The 19,249-nt window shown below is 43.6% G+C and overlaps 1 protein-coding gene across 4 annotated transcripts in view; it reads left to right on the top strand.

The window, feature by feature from the left end:
- CD28 (CD28 molecule) overlaps nucleotides 1–6,170 on the top strand; it is a 29,708-nt gene extending 23,538 nt beyond the window's left edge. For 3 of the 4 annotated variants that reach the window (XM_017342615.4, XM_089327915.1, XM_089327913.1), the window contains exon 4: nucleotides 3,180–6,170. In XM_017342615.4, coding sequence (XP_017198104.1) covers nucleotides 3,180–3,308 — 129 coding nt within the window. In that variant the 3' untranslated portion in view covers nucleotides 3,309–6,170. 4 annotated transcript variants of the gene reach the window in all.
- The last annotated feature ends 13,079 nt before the right edge of the window (nucleotides 6,171–19,249 follow it).

Below are 19,249 nucleotides of genomic sequence, written 5' to 3'. Positions count from 1 at the left end.
GGAAGTTGCAGGGCTTAGTGTGTCTTGTCACCTGTGGCCTCTGATAGTCAATCATATAGCTCAGTAAGATCTAGCCTTTAATTGCATGATGAGCCTCGGTTTTCATATTCTTTGACCAAAAGTGTGTACATACACTTTCATCGATAATTCACAAAACAGCATTTTTTGCCCTGGGCTTATCTTTCACTGTTGCTGCAACAAGCACCATGTTGCATCTAGGCCATTAGGGATCCCCAGAGTTTAACCTTTCCTGGGCTCCTGTTTTGGGCTGGTCTGCAGTGTGCTCTGGTGTAAGTTACCATTTTGGGGAACTTCCTTAGGGCCTGTGAGTTCTAGGCTGAGTGGGTTTCTGGGAGCAGCTGCAGATTCTATCTCAGTTCTTGACCTGATGTTGACATTTGAGTAGATAAAGAGCTCTCTTGGGGAGACTGCCATAGACTAGCACCTGTTACTGTCCCTCAATTCTTCACCCACTCAGTTGAACTGGTAAACCAGTTCCCTTTCCAAATCTAAAAGAGCCTTTTTAAAAAACAATCCTTCCTACTGTAGATCACAATGTAGGGAATGTGGATGGTACATGTACAGGTGGTATGTACCTTTAAGTTCGGTAGAGTCTTGAAGATTGTCTTTAAATAGATTGCCTTATATCTGCCCTGTGTATTGCTGTTGTTCCCAGGAAACAAGTGGGTAACACTGGAGTGGAGGGAAAGGCAAAGTGGGAGTGTGGTTCTCAGATTACACATCTTTAACAGACACTGACTATGAAGGGGTGGAATAAGTGACACAGTCACGTGGACATATAAAGTGGGTACTCCCTGCACACGTGCGCGCGCACACACATACGCACACACGCATATGCTAGATGCACCTTGGCACTGGGGGTTCTGTATGGTGTTCCAAAGCCGTGCATGTGTCATTTCCCCTTATGACTGTGTTTACAGCTAGACTGATAATAACTAAATCTACCATCTGACACTAGCAGGAGGATAAGTCTGGGAGAGGACTGCAGCAAGTCCTTCACTATCTTGGTGTGCAGACTGGAAAACCTCAGAGTCAAAACTTCTTTGTTAGGGGGGCTTCTCTTCCCACTGTAGTGTTCGGGGTTTCTGGAAGCAGACTCTAACTTGGGGGCTTGGTGAAAGGAGTCCTCAGGGCTGGAGTAAGTACTAAAAATACTTCCCAGGGTATCACTAGCAGTTATTTGGGGGAAAACACTTCCTTGTCCTCACCCCTGCCCTGTGGCAACACTATTCCCAAGAGAGGTCTAGTATTTCATTCATAGAAAAACTAAAGAACCAAGATGTTTATTGAACAACTTAATTCATATACTTGGTTTCCATGAGCCCTTCTATTTGAATGAATTCCTCAATTATGCATATATAATGTTATCCTTTCTGCTTAGTTCCAGATAGATAACCCAACTAGCCATCTCACATTCCATATGATCCAAGCTGAATTTATAATATTTTCTTTCAAATCTATGTCTCCTACTGTCTTGCCTTACATCTGTGGATGAAGATAATCCTAATAAACCCACACTCAAATAATTGGTCATTCAGTTTGAGCAAGGAAGACTCAAGCCATCTGATGACAGTCATTCTAAGTTCATAACATTTTACTTTCCTTCCTTTTCATACCATTCTTGTTCATGACCACTCTTTAAATCAGGATTTCCCAGTCTTGGCACTGTTGAAAATTTTGGGGGCTCAGTACTTCTTTGTTGTAGGGGACTCCCCTTTGTATGGGAGGATGATTAGCAGTATCTCTGGCTTCTTCCCATTAGATGCCAGAAGAATCATCATGGTGACAAAACAGAGTATCTGTTACAAAACACAAGTATAATCAATAGGAGAGTGCTGCTGAGAGCCCATGAAGCTAAGGACTGAATCCACATTGGCTGTGCAGAATGACATGGAGATCAGTGTTTTTCACACTGTTCTATAGCACTTACTCATGCCCATTGCAAAGGAGGTGTGCAGGTTTTGGGAGTGCCTGGACACAAAGTCAGGGCAGAAGTCATTCACCTCTTTGTTTATTTGGGTATTTCTGTCTCTCATGTCCAGTGGATCTACTGCTGTACTGGGCCTATATACTGTAAATATGTGTTTTTTCCCCCATAATAGAGACTTTGGAACCCAGAAATCTAGATGACTTTCTAGAATTTTTAAAATTTTTATGGGCCTTTAGTTTTAAGTGGAAGTTTTATCATCAAATTGATCAAGAAATGAAACTTTGCCAAGATTCATGGTGAGGGTAACTCTTGCTTCAGTTCAGTATCACTCCTAACTCCCTCACTCCTGCCAGAAATTCATGCTGACAGTGCTGAATGACATGATTTATGAAAATACAAACACAGAATGGAATAAGAATGTGACTAGTTGTCCAGAACTGTAAATCCTCATTAATTTGGACTCCACCATCATGAATTTATGAATTTTCCAGGCCATGGTGAGTTACGGAAAAACAGTTAAGCAAACGACTGATGTAAGATTACAATGAGGGGCCGGTGCTGTGGCATAGTAAGTTAAGCCTCCCTCTACAGTGCTGGGATGCTGGTTTGCTTCCCAGCTGCTCCTCTTCAGAGCCAGCTCTCTGCTATGGCCTGGGAAAGGAGTAGAGATGGCCCAAGTTCTGGGGTTCCTGCATCCATGTAGGAGACCCGGAAGAAGCTCCTGGATTCTGGCTTTGGATCTGCCCAGCTCTGACCATTGAGGTCATTTGGGGAGTGAACCAGCAGATGTAAGACCTCTTTATCTGTCTCACCCACTCTCTGTCTCTAACTCTGCCTCTCTAATAAATAAAATAAAAATAAATATTTTTAAAAAAGATTACAATGGGGATGCTTAGCCTAGTCCAACAGGAAGGGCCTTAGTCCACTTAAATATATACATTGCATATGTTAATTAGATAAGTTTTCAGAATTCAGACCGAATGACAGCATTGAGAGTAATATGGATAAGTTTCTCTAAACTATTTCCTTCATTTGAGATTTCTCAAGTGAATTTAGAATAGCCAGTATTTGATTAACCAATCCTTACCCAGGCCCCAGGGACTCATGGGATGCTGGTGTCCGTAGGTACCTACAGTTGGCGTTCTGAATAGTTGTGTGCAAAGTCCTAGAACTCTTCCCATGATGTGTCCTCTGCACCCCTCCACACTGACACTCTTCTCTCCTGCAGATGAAGAGTAAGAAGAACAGGCTCCTTCAGAGTGACTACATGAATATGACTCCCCGGAGGCCTGGGCCCACCCGCAAGCACTACCAGCCCTACGCTCCAGCACGAGACTTCGCAGCCTACCGCTCCTGACACGGACGCCTATCCAGAAGCCAGCCGGCTGGCACCCCTCCACCTGCTCAACAACACTGCTCTGGATAGGAAAGAACCGCCTCATTTTCAGCCGGCCGCCTTGGGTCCCTGTTAGGCCACCAATGCCAACTTTTCCTGAGTGACTGGACCAAGGATTGAGAACATTTTGAAACTCTACAATGAAATCAAGGAAATTTCCGGTGGTACACTGTGTCTTGCAGTGCCATGTCCAAATTCAAGTTTACCGTGTATTTATTGATGATGGAGAAGATAGGGTAGCTTCTGTTAGCCTTGAAATCGGCTTCCCAGCTGCTGACTGAGCCCAATTCCTTCCTCGCTCACCCGAGCATCTCAGTCAAGCAAAATGGCACACTCAAGGACATGTTAGATGGAGAAGAAAGGCTAGAAAATCATTCCCTTTGGTTAAATGGGTGTTTAGGGTGGGGATAGGTTAGAGTGGGGGTGTGGGAGAATGAAATATTTTAAAACCGTTAAAACACTGTCTCTTGTTCATGAAATGAGCCACTTAGTTCCTATTTGATGCTTTTTTTCTTTTTAGTTTAGAAATATCTAGACCTTGCTTTTGATGAGATCTGACCGCATTTAGTAACTTTGGCCAGTGGAATCATTTAAAGGCAGTATTAGGCAAAGCAACTTGCCTTCCTCACCCCCTGAGATGGGGATCCAGTGTTCATGTTCACGACATGATTCCAAATGAATAAATTAACCCTCCCACTCCAAGGAGAGTGTGGCAGGAAATAAGGTCACTTTATGTCAAAAATATGTGAATACTATGAAGGATGATTTGATTGCCAGCTCATTCCAGCCAAATCATACAGCGACTTCTGTGTTTCACACCTTTCATGTGTGCACAGTTAGTCTCTTTATTGTCGGGGTAGAGATCTGAGGTGTGATGACAAGAGAGTGTCCCCTGGGGAAGCGACGATCCTGTGAAAAAGAGGTGTTAGCATTCACTGGGGCACAGGAGAGTGTTCTGAGAGGCTTCTGGTGAAACAGAGATTAAAAGGGAATGATGCGATTTGCTGAGGAGGTGGCCGGTATTGGGTGGACGTTTTCCAGAAGATATTAGGCAGAAGGAGCTGTGGTGAGAATTCCTTTACAGGGAGTTTATGTGCTTTAGGGCTCAGAGCTTCAGAACTCTGTGGGCTCCGTTGCCTCTGCACCCTGGATGACCACTGACATGGAAACACACTCTGGAGTGTGTCTTTTGAGATGGCATCGAAGTTCTCAAGAGACTCTGTAAGGCTTGACCCGGGAATGACCGTTGTGTTTCCTCTAGTTTGGGTCAACTAGAGGGATGACTTGCGGACCTTGAGGGCTGGTTGTACTGCTGCCTTTACAGCTCGTGCAGTGCTCTGCTTTATTCAAGCTTTGACAAGTGTAGGTTTCAGAGGCAGACAGACAAGGTTCAAGTCCCAGTGCTAGGTCAACGTCCTCAGGAAAGTCACTAGAGTCTACAATGATAAAATGGAGATAAATGATCACAAATGTCTGTTCCTAGACTATAACCTCCATGAGGGCACAGCCCAAGTCTGTCTTTGACTTTGCTTGTCACTGGCATTTAGCATCATGTCCAACATATAATGTTAGCTATCAATATTTTTGCCATGTAGAGAAACTGTGTATAAAAATTAAACTAGGCAATGACCTAAGAAGGGAAGGAAGACTGTAACACACATTTAAACCCACTACGCAGGCATGAGGTGCTACAAAAATATGAGAACCTCTTATTTTCCATCATTTTCCTGGAATATTTCATCTTAGAACAAATTATAGGGCATTTATTCCTCACTTTTATGTATATAAAGAAGCTTTAGTACATTTTTGTTGTTGTTGTTGACAGGCAGAATTAGACAGTGAGAGAGAGAGACAGAGAGAAAGGTCTTCCTTCCGTTGGTTCACACCCCAAATGGCCACCATGGCCAGCGTGCTGTGCCAATCCGAAGTCAGGAGCCAGGTGCTTCCTCCTGGTCTCCCATGCGGGTGCAGGGTCCAAGGACTTGGGCCATCCTCCACTGCCTTCCCGGGCCACAGCAGAGAGCTGGACTGGAAGAGGAGCAACCGGGACAGAACCGGCGCCCCAACTGGGACTAGAACCCGGGGTGCCAGCGCCAGGTGGATTAGCCTAGCGAGCTGTGGCGCCGGCCCATTTTTCTAAATGTAGGGAAGAAGGGATGGGTTGGAATCTTATTATTCCAGATAGAAAATGCTCTACTCGGTTGATTTTCACATGGGCTTCCAGTTCAAGAATTTGATGAATCCAGAGAAAGTCAAATTCAGCAGCACATAGGAGATGAAGGACTTGAATTTCCACCAACACGTGTACTGCTTGCCAGCCTCTTGGCTCACAGTTCTTCAAGACAAGTTATCAGATTGTATTTTAAAATGACAGAGCTGGAGAGTTTTTAGAAAGGACAGTGTCAAATAAATAAATAAACCTGAAAAAAAAAATGGAAAGATTTGATCTTTGGCAATAAATGGTTGTATTGTCTAACTGGAAAAGTAGGCTTCCTGAAGGTGAATCACACTTGAGATTTTTCTTACTCACTCTGAACAGGACCAAAGTAGAAATGTTATCTAGGGAAGTCCATTTTCACTATTAGTGTGAAGCAAGAAATGGTTTAAAAACAGTGGTTACGGCAATGCTTTTACAGTTTCAGATATAGTAATTATGAAGAAAACAATGTCATTTGCTGCTATTATTATTATAAGAGTCTTACAATTAATGGTATTCCTGTAATTTTTGATTGTGAGCTCAACTATTTTGGGCCAAGCATGCTAAGTTAAGGAGACAAAGTGTACGTTATGATCTGTGTATTCAGTGATAAAATTGCTAAACTATGGTGTGTCTGTTTTTCAAAATTTGTGCTTGAATGTTATCTTTCAGAGCAAGTATGCTTCACTTTAGTAATGAATCTGGAGAAAACTTGCTATTTAAAAGAGGTGTGCGATAAATCCTTTTATAAATCTCTGGTTTAGGTTCTTCTGAGAAAAAAAAAAATCCCAGATTTCCAAATGTAACTTTACTTTAAGCAAGCTATATTTTTGTTTTGTTTGCTTGGCTTCAAACTTTCTCATCAGACCACTGGTTTTCTTTTCTGAGGCATCAGGCTGGGCTTCCCTGTGCGTTCTGTGTGATGTGAATACTTCGACATTGACTCCATCAGTCCCATGGGTTAATTAATTGAGATGCCAGTCCTCATGGCTATTTTAAAGAGAGTGTTGATCGTTGATGGTCAAATGGCTGTCTGGTCCATTTGGCACAAACTTTTGCATTGCCAAATGGGAACAACCATGGTTCTGGGGAACAATCTCAAAGTGTTAAATTTACCTCCATGCTGGAGGCTGGAGATGGTGCCCATGATGGGCCTGGAACCAGGCTCATTCCTGCCACAGACCTTTAACCCACATCAAAGTCAGTGGCATATACTCTCAAGATCTGGGGCAAAAGACTCTATAGTATCTGCAAGGCCACTGAGGCTCAGAAAATCTCTTCCCTCCATACTTCTCTCCAAGCATCACAGGTATGCTCCCATTGCAAGACCTTCACAGTATTATTTCCTTTGTCTGGAATATTCTTCCTGAGATATCTGCCTGTCTTGCTCCCACACATCTTTCAGGTCACTACTCAAGTGTCACCTTCTATTCTAGCTGGTTTTTCCCATGCCATCTGCTTTCTTTGCTTATTTTTTTTCATAGCATTTTACCACCTCCTACAATAGATGTTTCACTTATTTATTTATATACTGTTGGTTTCCCCAAATTGTAGGCTAAGTTCCATAAGGGAAGGAACTGTTTTATTTTTTGGTGTATCTCCAGTGCCTAGAAAAGTGCTTACTATGTAAAGATTATTTATTGATGGAATGATTTTCATGTGGTCTTACAAATTAATGGTCAATTTTAACGTTCCAATCACACTCTGAGAAGGAGGGAGCCAGTTCTATTTTCCATTTCCTGTTACTAAGTTCAAAAATTCACTTTATTAGAGAAATAGGAGGTACAACATACATGCTGCTCAATTTGCTTTAATAAAATCCAATGTTCACTTACATTTTAGGAATTTTTGTGCGGTGAGGAGAACCAATACTTGGAAACAAACTAAAAAGTCTTGCCAAATAAGCCACAGTCAGGAGTAAGCTAACTTTCCACTGAGGTCCCAAAATTCCCTCTTAATGGAGTACTGACTTGGTCTTAGACATTTCTGTAGATTAAGACTTCTGAAAATGTTTCCTTTGTAGTTGAAATCCCATCCTACGTAACTGCAGCTCTTTTCTAGGGAGTGATTTTACCCAATGAATTTTATAAACATCCTGCCTGACTCTGATTCAAAACTGGCTGAAAAACATGGGAATAGTGGGGACAGAAAACTTCAGGTTCATCTGTCATGCTCATGTCATAATTGAGCACTCTAGTAGCTTGCAATAGTTTAAAACGAAAACAACAACAAACAAAATTTTTGGCATTTGGAGCGAGTTGAAAACTCAAATCAGACATAGTAGACATGTGCTCACTGCTATCCTCTGTGGGCAGGGGAGGGCCTTTGAACAACAGACACAAGAACTGCACTGATAGTCCGTGTAGCAGTCTCTATTTCATTTGTTGTCAGTTTTACTTTGAGGGTGGCCTGGAGTCAAATAGGCGTGCAATGAATTTAATGCCCAACTGACGTTTTTTGTGTTGTTATAATGGATCTCATTACACTTAATAAAGGTAACTACAACTCGAAAAGGATGAGTTTACATGTTTCCTACGACTCCAAGAAAGACTGAAACTCAGCTGGTTATTCATGAATAGTTCAATTAAGACTAATTAACCAGAAGAGACAAGATGGATAAAATATTGGCCATTAAATGATTCTGTTCAACAAGCACTCCTTTGTTATGCTGATAAATATAATGGAACCTAGCTCTGTGAAAAGATACTAGTACCTTGCAACTCAAGTTCCAAACAAAATGAGACCCAAACTTCATGACTTCGCCTGTCAGACCTCACACCACATTCTAGCTATACAATTGTGTGGCCAGCGTTAACTGACCACAACCCTGAATTCACATTTCGCCTCCAGCATGATAACAATGGATCGATTTATTTTAAAGCAGAACCTTTTCTCCTCTATCATCTTGTCTGGAACAGAGGTAATAGATGGATGAGAAAAATCAAAGAAACTTCTAGATCCATCAGAATAGGGGCCTGACAGCCCTACTAAGCAGCAGCCAAGAGGATGGCCTGGGAACCATGCCAGCAAACTTGATGGGTAGTTTGCCTCTCTCAGGTCTCTTGATGAATCCCCAACGGAGGCACTGCTTAACTTTTGACTTTTCAAAGTGGTTCTTCAGGAATGCACTGGAGCGAATGGACTTTTCCACTTCTCTGATTGGCAACCCAAAGCAATGCATGCTTTCCCTTTGGAGCTTTGACTCCCAGCGCTTAGAAATCCAGGCCAGTGGCCAGGGTGGAGCGTGGCGCACTCTCTCTGCATGCGCTTGGTTCATTTCAGGGAGTGGACACTACACCGAAAACACTTGCAAGGCACTTCAGATGACCTCTGGGTGATCCAAGGACGTATCAGCTTTTCCAGGAAGCGCATCTCATCTTCCACGTAATGCTGAGGGCCAGCGCATACTCTTCCCAATGCCCACTTCCCTATCCACTTTGCCTATTTAAACTCTGACAGGGCTTGGAGGGCCAGGAATTTGAGGCAACAGGGGAGAACTGATCTCAGGGTAGGGGTGGGTTGGATTTTACTTACACTTCACCAAGCAGAGCTATCTCAGTGACAGATTTAAATACTCCTCTGGCTCCAAAGAACAAATTGTGAGCTGGGTGGAAATGTCAGTTGAGACAGAAGAGCAGCAAACAGCTTTGTTTTCCTATAGTTGTGGTTTTACACGGTGATGACACACGAAGATGAAAATGTGCAGCATGAACTCCAGTTGTTATCTGAGTGAGCATCTCTACCAACACCGAAGGATATGTGTGGGTGTCACCTGCAAGCAGAGAGAGAGAAAGATGGGGCCCTGTTTCGGAAAGAAGAGCCAGTTAATCAGAGATCAACAGTGACAAGTGATGCTGTTTATTTCATAAGTTTTAGGTTCTGTTTCCTTCCCCTCACCAATCTCTGTATCTGCATTTAGTCTGGAGATTAAATAAATCAGCCTCTGGTGACTGAGGAAGGGAGTGGGAAAGGTGGACTTGAACAGACATCAGGGAAATTACCAGGAATTGAGTCATTTCTTCGGCTCCTGTGCGTGCACTTAACATTTGCTCTTGAGCTTCTGAAGTGGGGAATCTGCTAACTTTTGGGAACCTGTGACCCATCACAGGGCAGACAAACTTCGGGACAGTACTGGGGACTCTCTTTCACTCCCAACCCTGTGTGACTCTTTATTTCATGGCCTTTATGTTTCTTCCTCCTTTCTCGTACTTCATTCATTTGATAACTATTTAAGGAACACCTACGCAGGCCTACCAAGTGGGCTAGATACTGGGGATGTGGTAACGAGCAACATGGCCATGATTATCTCTGTCCTCATCAAGTGCAGAGTGCATAGTTTGCATATACATTGTTTTGTTTTTCCTGCTCTTTGCACCCTGCTCCTGAGGGTAACCACTTATTGCTGATTGTGAGACTTAAACCTTAATGTGTCTACCTGATTGTCTTTACCTTGTGGGTTTGCCCGAAGTTTATTTCTTCGAGATGTGTTTATTTAACTTCTCTTAATGCTTTTAATATCTTAGAGCAGGAATTGGCAAGATTTTATCTGTAAAGGGTCAGATAGTAAAACATTGTAGGCTTTATGATGATACGGTCTGTTACACTTACTCAACTCTGAGGACTGCAGTGTGAAAGCAGACTCCAATGATAACACGTACAGGAGTCTTAATAACCAAGTTCAGTAGCCACATAGCAGAAAGGCAAAATATTTCTTCTGTAGAATGTACAGCTATTGTGTACATTAATGTACTTTCCTGGCATCCCATATGGGTGCTGGTTTGTGTCCTGGTTGATCCACTTCTGATCCAGCTTCCTGCTAATAGCCTGGGAAAGCAGTGGAAGATGGCTCAAGTGTTGGGCCCCTGCCACCCACACAGGAGATCCAGATGAAGCTCCTGGCTCCTGGGTTTGGCCTGGCCCAGCCCTGGCTGTTGTGGCCATGGAGGGAGTGAACCAGCAGATGGAAGAGCTCTCTCCTTACTCTCCCTGTAATTCTGATTTTCAAATAAGTAAATCAATATTGAAGAAAAGAAGAACCTATTTCATTCATGCAATCCCAGGGACGAATTTAAATGTTACTTAGTTTTTCTTTTCCTTTGCTGAAGAGTTTCTGCCACTTAATCCTCCCCAAACTTGGAAGCGTGGTCTGTGTCTGATAAAGAAAGGAGGCAACCCTGAGATCTAGAAGGAGTTGCTGAGAAGAAGGCAACAGAAGGAGAACTGCTAGGTCAAACCAGAAGAAACTGCAGACATTAATGTTTACAGAAATGTTAATAGACTTAATTTTAGAGCAATTTTAGGCTCACTGCAAAATTGAGTGGAAAGTACAGAGAGTTCTCATGTGTTCTCCCACTTCAACAGCCTCCTCTTCCAACATCCTGTACTTGTTCAACAGAAGAACCACAACTGGCACATCACTTTCAACCAAAGTCTATATTCACATTAGGGTTCACTCTCGGTGTTGTACGTTGTGTGAATTTGGAAAAATCCATAGCAGTGTAATCTCCCACTGGAGTGTCAGAAAGAATAGTGCCCACGTTCCACTATTCATCCCTCTCCCCCTGAACAGTTATAGGAACTGCTACTTCACATAAAAGGACCACATTTACTCTGAAGGGGAAGGAGCTGCCAAGTCTGAGGTGCAGGGTTACCAGCGCCCATTAGGTTAAGGAAGATGCGGGATAAATTCAGTTCTTTAGATGTAGCAACTGGAGACCTGGGCAAGACTAGGTGCCATGGGACGGTGGTGTTCAAAGTGGGATCTTAGCAGGGATGCTGTGAACAGTGAAGAAGAGGAGGCCAAGAGAGTGGAACTTATGGCAAGCTGTTTCCCTGTGAGGAGAGTTTTCTTGGCACCTGAGTTTCTATGGGTCTCACCACCGTCCAGCATACTACGTAGTGGGCCATGGTAGGTTGTGTTTGTTCACTGAGAGCAAAAGAAAATAGGAGGTAAAAGCAGTCTGTTGTTAATAAAGCCAAAGATCCACGTTGTTTATATGTTAAAGAAGAGGGAGTCCATAGAAAGGAAGACGGAAAAGTGGAAGGAAGAAGAGAAACCAGTGATGGTGGAAAGATCCTTGAGGAACGAGGTGGGTGGTGTTGAGGAGGGTGGGAGAATGGTAGGTAGTGCTAGGGAGGCCTGGGGTTGGGTGGAGCAGTGAATCTTGGCCTAACAGGGCCTGGTCCTCTACACACACACACACACACACACACACACACACACGTGTCCAGAGCACGCTGAGCACCCACTCTCAGAGCCTGGACAAAGGTCATTTTGACGAGCTAGTCCTGACTTGCTTGCTGCAGTGTGTGTTAGATGGAAAGGGTTGGACTTTGGGGGATTTATTTTCTGCAGAGTAAACTCTTTTATTCTTCCCTTGTTCAGAGGTACAGAAAGAAATCACCAGTGCTTGCACTATGTTCCCTTTCTACGTTGCCAGAGCTGTTGATCTTTCCCTAGGTGCCCCTCTGCTCCAAAGGGAGCTCAGCTGGTTCTGCAGGAATTATCATCTACACTTTCAAATAATGCCCAAAGGTATGGGAGCTACCGATATGTAGCAAACACCCGAAACTTAATAGCGCAAACAACAACAACCACGTACTACTATTATCTCTTACACTTTGGGGGGTGGTAGGGCTCAGCTTGGTGATCCTTACTTGGGCTCTCTGGGGTCATTCTGAAAGCTGCCTCACACATTCTGGCAGCTGATGGTGGCTGCCAGCCAGGGTTTCAGGAAGGAAAGACTGTTAGCTGGAGGTTGTTGGCCTACAGCATGGGTGGGGAACCTTTTTTTTCTGCCAAGAGCTATTTGGATATTTATAACATCATTTGTGGGGCATACAAAATGATCAACTTAAAAATTAGCCTGCTTCAGATTTATTGAATTTCCAGTCCTGCCTGTGGTTATTTGGCAGGGCCAGACCAAAAGAGTTTGCAGGCGTTATATGGCCCATGGGCTGGACGCTCCCCACCCCTGGCCTACACAGAGCCTCTATATACATTCTGGGATTTCTCATAGTATGACAGTGGGGTTCCAAGGGCAAGGATTCTGTAAAGGAGAAAGGCAGAAGCTGTTTGCCTTGGAAGTTAGAAGTGAGTCACTATGACTAGCCCACACTCAAGGGCAAGAGAATTAGACCCTTCCTTAAGATAGAAGAAGAGTCAAAGAATTTTCAAACAACCGTATCTCAGATCAAAAGCGTTGCTATGAAACAAGCATGGCAAAGTGGAAAAGGTATAGGATTGGGAATCAGGAGACAAGACTTGATGACTAATTGATGACTAATGATGGCTATATAAGAACACTTTAACACTTTTCTTATAAGCTTGGAGATGGAGACATTAAAACACAATATTGGTTGGTGCTGTGGCATATCGGGTAAAGCCACCACCTGCAGTGCTGGCATCCCATATGGCTGCCAGTTCAAGTCCCGGCTGCTCCACTTCCAGTCCAGATCTCTGCTATGGCCTGGGAAAGCAGTAGAGGATGGTCTAAGTCCTTGGGCCCCTGTACCCATGTGGGAGACCTGGAAGAAGCTCCTGGCTCCTGGCTTCGGAATGGCCCAGCTTTGGCTGTTGTGGCCATTTGGGGAGTGAACCAGCAGATGGAAGACCTCTCTCTCTCTCTCTCTCTCTCTCTCTCTGCCTCTCTGTCTTTCACACAATGTCAGGGTCTTCCTTTATGTGCATTCAGCATCTCTGTGGTCAGTAACACCCCAGATTTCATATGAGTACCATGCATATATGTTTAGCTCCCGTGTACTGACATTCAAGGAACTACAATTTACACATTCAATCGTAATAATAATTATGGCCAAAGTTTAGAAGATTTGTGTAAGTCAGGCACTATGGCAGGTATATTATTCATATAGTCTTAGTCTTTGGAAATCTTTTGGGCACTTGATTTTCTCATTACATTAGTAATTTTATAAGCAGGGAAACTGAGACTTAGAGAATTTAAATGACCTGTCTAAACGTAGACCAAGGATTCAAACCCACAGAATGTATTTCTGTAGTCCATATGCTTTTCTTGTAAATTACTGATTGTTTGAAAAGGAGGAGGGCAATGGAAGCAGGGAGAGAGAGACCTCCCATCCACTGCATCACTCTCCAAGTACCTGTCACCCCTGTGGTGGCAGTAGGGGGTAACACTGGGCCAGGTGAAAGCCTGGAGCAGGAAACTCAATTCAGGTCGGCCATGTGGGTGACATGGACCCAACTACTTGAGAGCCAGCACATGGTGTCTCCCAGGGTGCGTATCAGCAGGAATCTGGGATTGGGAGCAAGGCTGGGAACTGAACCCACGCAATGTGATATGGGATGTGGGTGCCTCAGCCGGCCTCTGTTCCAAATGCCTAACCCCCAAACCACATCCTTAATCATTTTGTTTTATATAATCTCTTTCAATTTGTTGACAGCCACAAAACCCATAATTTATGGCCATTTGTAATTTTCATAGGTATGAATATGAAATGTCATCTTCTTCCAGTGAGGCTCTTGTGTGCAAGGAAGCACTTCTCTGGAGAATGAGCTGTGCTGAGAGGCCAGGACAGATGGCCTCCTCTTACAAGGTAGCTTCTATAGTATTTATTGTGATATGACAGAAAACATTTGATGATATCTGCTACATCCAATGCTGAATATAGAGATCAGGACTCTTTTGGTTTCAAGTGACAGAAACATGACTTGAACTAGCTCAAGTAGAAAAGGGAATGAGGATTAGTTCACGTATCTGTGATACAGAAGAGATGATGGAACAAGGGCCCCCATATCATTAGACTCTCTCCATCCCTTGCTTCTGCTTCCTACTGGATAGAAGCTCCGTTCTCCCCTCCTCTCTTCTCCGTAAGACGAGACACTGCATAGTCACACTGCCTGTTTTGCTCACATCATTTCAGGAGATTAAGCAAGGAAAAGAAAAGATTCTCTCAGCTTCTGCCTGAAAAACCTCAGTAAATTATTCTGACTTGTTCAATTTGATCAAGTACCCAAAGGAAGGAGTCTTTTGTTGGAAGGAGAGAGGCAGAGTACAGGCATGGTTTCTGGAGAAATTTTGTTAGCTAAGCAGCCATCCACTTTGCATCTAACATGAGTTTAAACAATGCCTGGTTCCTTATAAGAAAATAGAGATCTTGGAAGGTCACACCATCTCATTCACTGGCAAAGTTTCATGAATCCTGCTCCACATTTGTTGGTTTTTTCCCATACAGGGAATATTGTGTGTGGACTTTTTCTTATTATATATCTGAGCCACTACCAAATTCAAGTGTTTGGACTCTTTTTTTTAAAAAAAGATTTTATTTATTTATTTGCAAGTAAGAGATAGAGGGGTGGGGTGAAGAAAGAGAAAGCGCGCGCGCGAGAGAGAAAGAATATGAATGAATGAGGATGAATCTTCCATCTACTGGTTCACCCCCCATTCAAGTGGTTGCAACAGCTAAGGCTGGGCCAGCCCAAAGCCAGGAGCTTCTTCTGAATCTCCCACATGGAAGGCAGGGACCCAAGCACTTGGGCCATATTCCACTTCTTTCCCAGGCATATTAGCAAGGAGCTGGATCAGATATGGGGCCGCTGGGAAGTTAAGCAACGCCATTTGGGATGTTGACGTCACAGGCAGTGGCTTTACCCACTACACCACAATACCAACCCCAAGTGTTTGGACCATTTAATGGAGTGCGGATTCTTTAGGGAATCATCTAAATGTCATAGGAGAGGAACAGGTATTCCTCCCAGTGGTTAAGATTTCCATACCCCACACTGGAGCTCCTGGATTTGATTCCCAGCTCCAATTCCTAACTCCAGCTTCCTGCCAATGCAGACCCTGGGAAGCAGCAATGATAGCTCAATTGGGTTCCTGCCACCCATGTGGGAGACCTAGATTGCATTCCTGGATCCTGGCTCTGGCTCCGTCCCAACCCTGGCTGTTGTGGGCATTTGGGGAGTGAACCAGCTAATAGGATCTCTGTCTACTTCCCCCACCTTTGCCAAAGTCATGAAACTTCTTCCCAGAAAAAAAACCCCACAAATTTGTACATTTTTTCTTATTATCTTATAGTATTATAGTTCAGAGACTTGTGGAGAAGTACTCTTGAACAAGCCAACATGAAATCTGCATTTAAAAAATGTTTGTTTTCGGGGCCGGTGCCCCGGCTCACTTGGTTAATCCTCCGCCTGCGGTGCTGGCACCCTATGTGGGCACTGGGTTCTGGTCCTGGTTGCTCCTCTGCTGTGGCCTGGGAGGGCAGTGGAGGGTGGCCCAAGTGCTTGGGCCCCTGCACCTGCATGGGAGACCAGGAGGGGTACCTGGCTCCTGGCTTCGGATTGGCGCAGCACTAGCCATGGTGGCCATTTGGGGAGTGGACCAACGGAGGGAAGACCTTTCTCTCTGTCTCTCTTTCTCACTGTCTATTAACCCTACCTGTCAAATAAATTAAAAAAAAAAAAGTTTGTTTTCATTTATTTGAAATGCAGAGCTGCAGATGGTGGTGGGGAGATATTTCCATCCTCTGGCTCACTGAACCAATAGAAAGCTGCATTGGAAGTGCAAATGGGACGGATCCCAGGCACTCTGACATGGGATGTGGGCATCCTAAGTGGTTGCTTCACCACTGTGCTATAGTACTCGCACCTTGCTGCATTTTTCAGAAGAAAAATTGTACGCCATTATGATGTTTCAAATTTGGACATCTTAACAAATGTAAAAGGATCTATCATTGTAGATCCATCATGTTGAACCAATTCACAGGAAGATACACAAGTCTGAAGACATTTTCATTCAAACAAAAGGAAAAACTCAGTTAGTTGCTTATGTATTTCCAGACATCATGTGTTTGATACACTACAGGCAAAAACAAACAACAACAACAACAACAAAAAACCAAAAAACCAAAACTCCGATATCATATTTGACTGTTAACTTATTCTCACTGTTGGAAACCTTCTGGGTAAAAGAGAGACAGATGATTTTATAAGGTCCAAAGATAGAGAATGAGGACCAATGACTTGAAATCTGGAAAAATCAATTTAAGATTGTTGAAGTCCCTCTATTTTTCCTTCAAAATTGTAAGAAAGATGTATTTAAGGAAGAAATAAGTTGCTGTGGTTAGACTCAAGAGGAGTGAGTTGTTTAAAATATGGGACCAGGTGGTGCTTGTGCTGTGGTGTAGTGGTTAACGCCCTGGCCTGAAGCGTTAACATCCCATATGGACTCCGGTTTGAGTCCCGGCTGCCCCACTTCCAATCCAGCTCTCTGCTAGGCCCTGGGAAAGCAGTAGAAGATGGCCCAAGTCCTTGGGCCCCTGCACCCACGTGGGAGACCTGGAAGAAGCTCCTGGCTCCTGCTCCTGGTACAGCTCCGGCCGTTGCAGCCATCTGAGGAGTGAACCAGAGGATGGAAGACCTCTCTCTCTCTCTCTCTCTGCCTCTCCTCTCTCTGTGTAACTCTTTCAAATAAATAAATAAATCTTTAAAAAAAATAAATAAAATAAAATATGGGACCAGGGTGTTCTGTCCACAAATTCCTCACTCCAGGTCTAAGAGGGAAGGAGGGAGGGGCCTGGTTGTTTAATGGGCACGTGGTTCCTACAACGCACTCCTTTACCGACATCAGGGCCTGAGTAACAACTTGTTTCTTACAAGAGTGACGCAGGCAGCCACTCCTTCGCCCCACTTCCAAACTTCCCAAGATGGCAGTGTGGGGAAATGATGATCCCTGATGATCCCTTGCTTCAGTTCACACTATTTCCCTCCCATCTACTCAAGAAACAGCAGAAGAGTGAACTCCCAGTAGAGCTGGCACTTTTTACATATCACGATGAAGTAATTATCCTTGTCACATTATAAACTCTGATATCAGAGCTGACGACACGCATGCCCTGAACATCTTTTATGCATCACTTGAAATCTTCTCAACCTTGCCTGTCTATTTCCACCTGCTCTGTTGAGGCAGGCAGCTTCGTGCTGTTCCAACTTGCCCGCCTGCCATCTCAGATGCCCTCAGAGTGCCTCTGGTCTGCGCTGGGGCTCCTGTGCTGATACCTTGGTGTAAATTCCTCAGAAACACATGCGGAGCCCACACATGCCTGGGAGATTAGATTATGGCCCTTGATCTTCTCTCCCACCCCTTGGTAGAATTGTACGTTGAAACTCATTGTCAAGTAGTTTTATTTTTAGTGCCTCCCAGTAGAACAGATGAAGATTTTATCTCTGTCTTGTTGACTTTACTTTGGCTATGTGATCTACTTTGGTGAATGGAATGTGAATACATGGGATGAAGGCAGAGGCTTTAAATCTTTATGTAGTTTGACTTGGTCTCATTTTCCAGTATTCACCATGAGAGAGCATGTGCCAGGAAGTTTCTGGTCCACAAAGGAGACATATAGTGCACACTTGAACTCAATCCACTTACAGCCTAAAGCAGGGCATGGCCAGCTGACCTACAGATCCATGAATGCGAAAAATGAGTATTTCTTTCACAAATCCCTGAAATTTTGGAACTGTTTTGCAGCATTGGTGCAGCAACAGTTGACTGATACATGGCCAACCTTTAAGTGTGAGGTGCCGTGGGATAAGTTTTCAACCAATGAGAATTGGGAGACAATGGTTAAATTCTTCCTCATTTCTACTCCCAGTATTTATGCAATGTCCCAAATAGTCCTGTGGGATAAAGCAACTGGACACATACAGTGGTAAGTTAGTAACTCATCCTTGAATTGGGTTTCCACACTTTGCAGTTTTATGTCACTTGGCCACCACTCCTGCTTCCTGGATCCCACTCCCCAGTAAAATATTCATATGGAAGTCTTAGTTTCCCACTTTGCTTTCTGTGGAAACCAAGCTAATATATTCTACATCTACTTTTAATTTTCATTGATTATAGGCTTATATACATTGTTCAGACACTTTGACACTTTTTCCAAAGTGTTCACCATCTCCAACCTTCACACTTTTGCTAGCAACTAGACAGATTATTTCAATATTTTCTAAACCAGCCCATGGGACTTGAGGAAAGGGTGTGCATGTGTAGGAATGAGTCGATGTTGACCTGAATTTTTATTTATCATTCCCGTCTATCTGAATCCATAGCATCTTCTATCAGTCATTAATAGAGCCCTTGATATTATCCACCTCCAGCATCTTACTCCTTGCACAATTGGAACGCCCAACAATAAGGATACACTTTGTAACTTCTGGGAGGCTTTCCAAAGATGGACTGGTCTGACTACGGAAGCAATGTATTATCACTGAAGAGGAGTCGCTACAGCTGCGTGATCACTTTTCAGGAATATAGGAAGTAAGTCAACCCATAAATAAGATCATGGCTACCATCTGTCTGGTGCTAGGGATAATGTCAAGCATCTTAGATACATTACCTCGTATCTTTATGATAACCATGTGTATTGTCTTCTCAGTTTTTACTGTGTGATTTGAGATTCAGAAGGTAACATGTTTAAGATGGTGTGACCAGGAAGTTGAAAAGCCATCCTAATTTGTCCTGCTTCAAAGGCTGATCTCTTTTCCCCTGTATATATCCAATTTAATTCTGGGGCAGATGCTTAAGTCATCTTGAGCTTAAGAATCCTTTTGTTTTCTGGATGTATTTTACAGATATGTCTAAACTGGAGTCTTTTCAAAGTGGGAATCTTGCATTACAATCAGGGTAGATAATCTGGAAAATTTTTCTGTTGCTGGCACCAAATCCCCCTT

The sequence above is a fragment of the Oryctolagus cuniculus genome, chromosome 3 (assembly GCF_051225735.1).
Source record: "Oryctolagus cuniculus isolate XC-2025 breed Fujian yellow rabbit chromosome 3, ASM5122573v1, whole genome shotgun sequence".
NCBI lineage: Eukaryota > Metazoa > Chordata > Mammalia > Lagomorpha > Leporidae > Oryctolagus > Oryctolagus cuniculus.
This window is presented reverse-complemented; position numbering and strand designations above follow the sequence as displayed.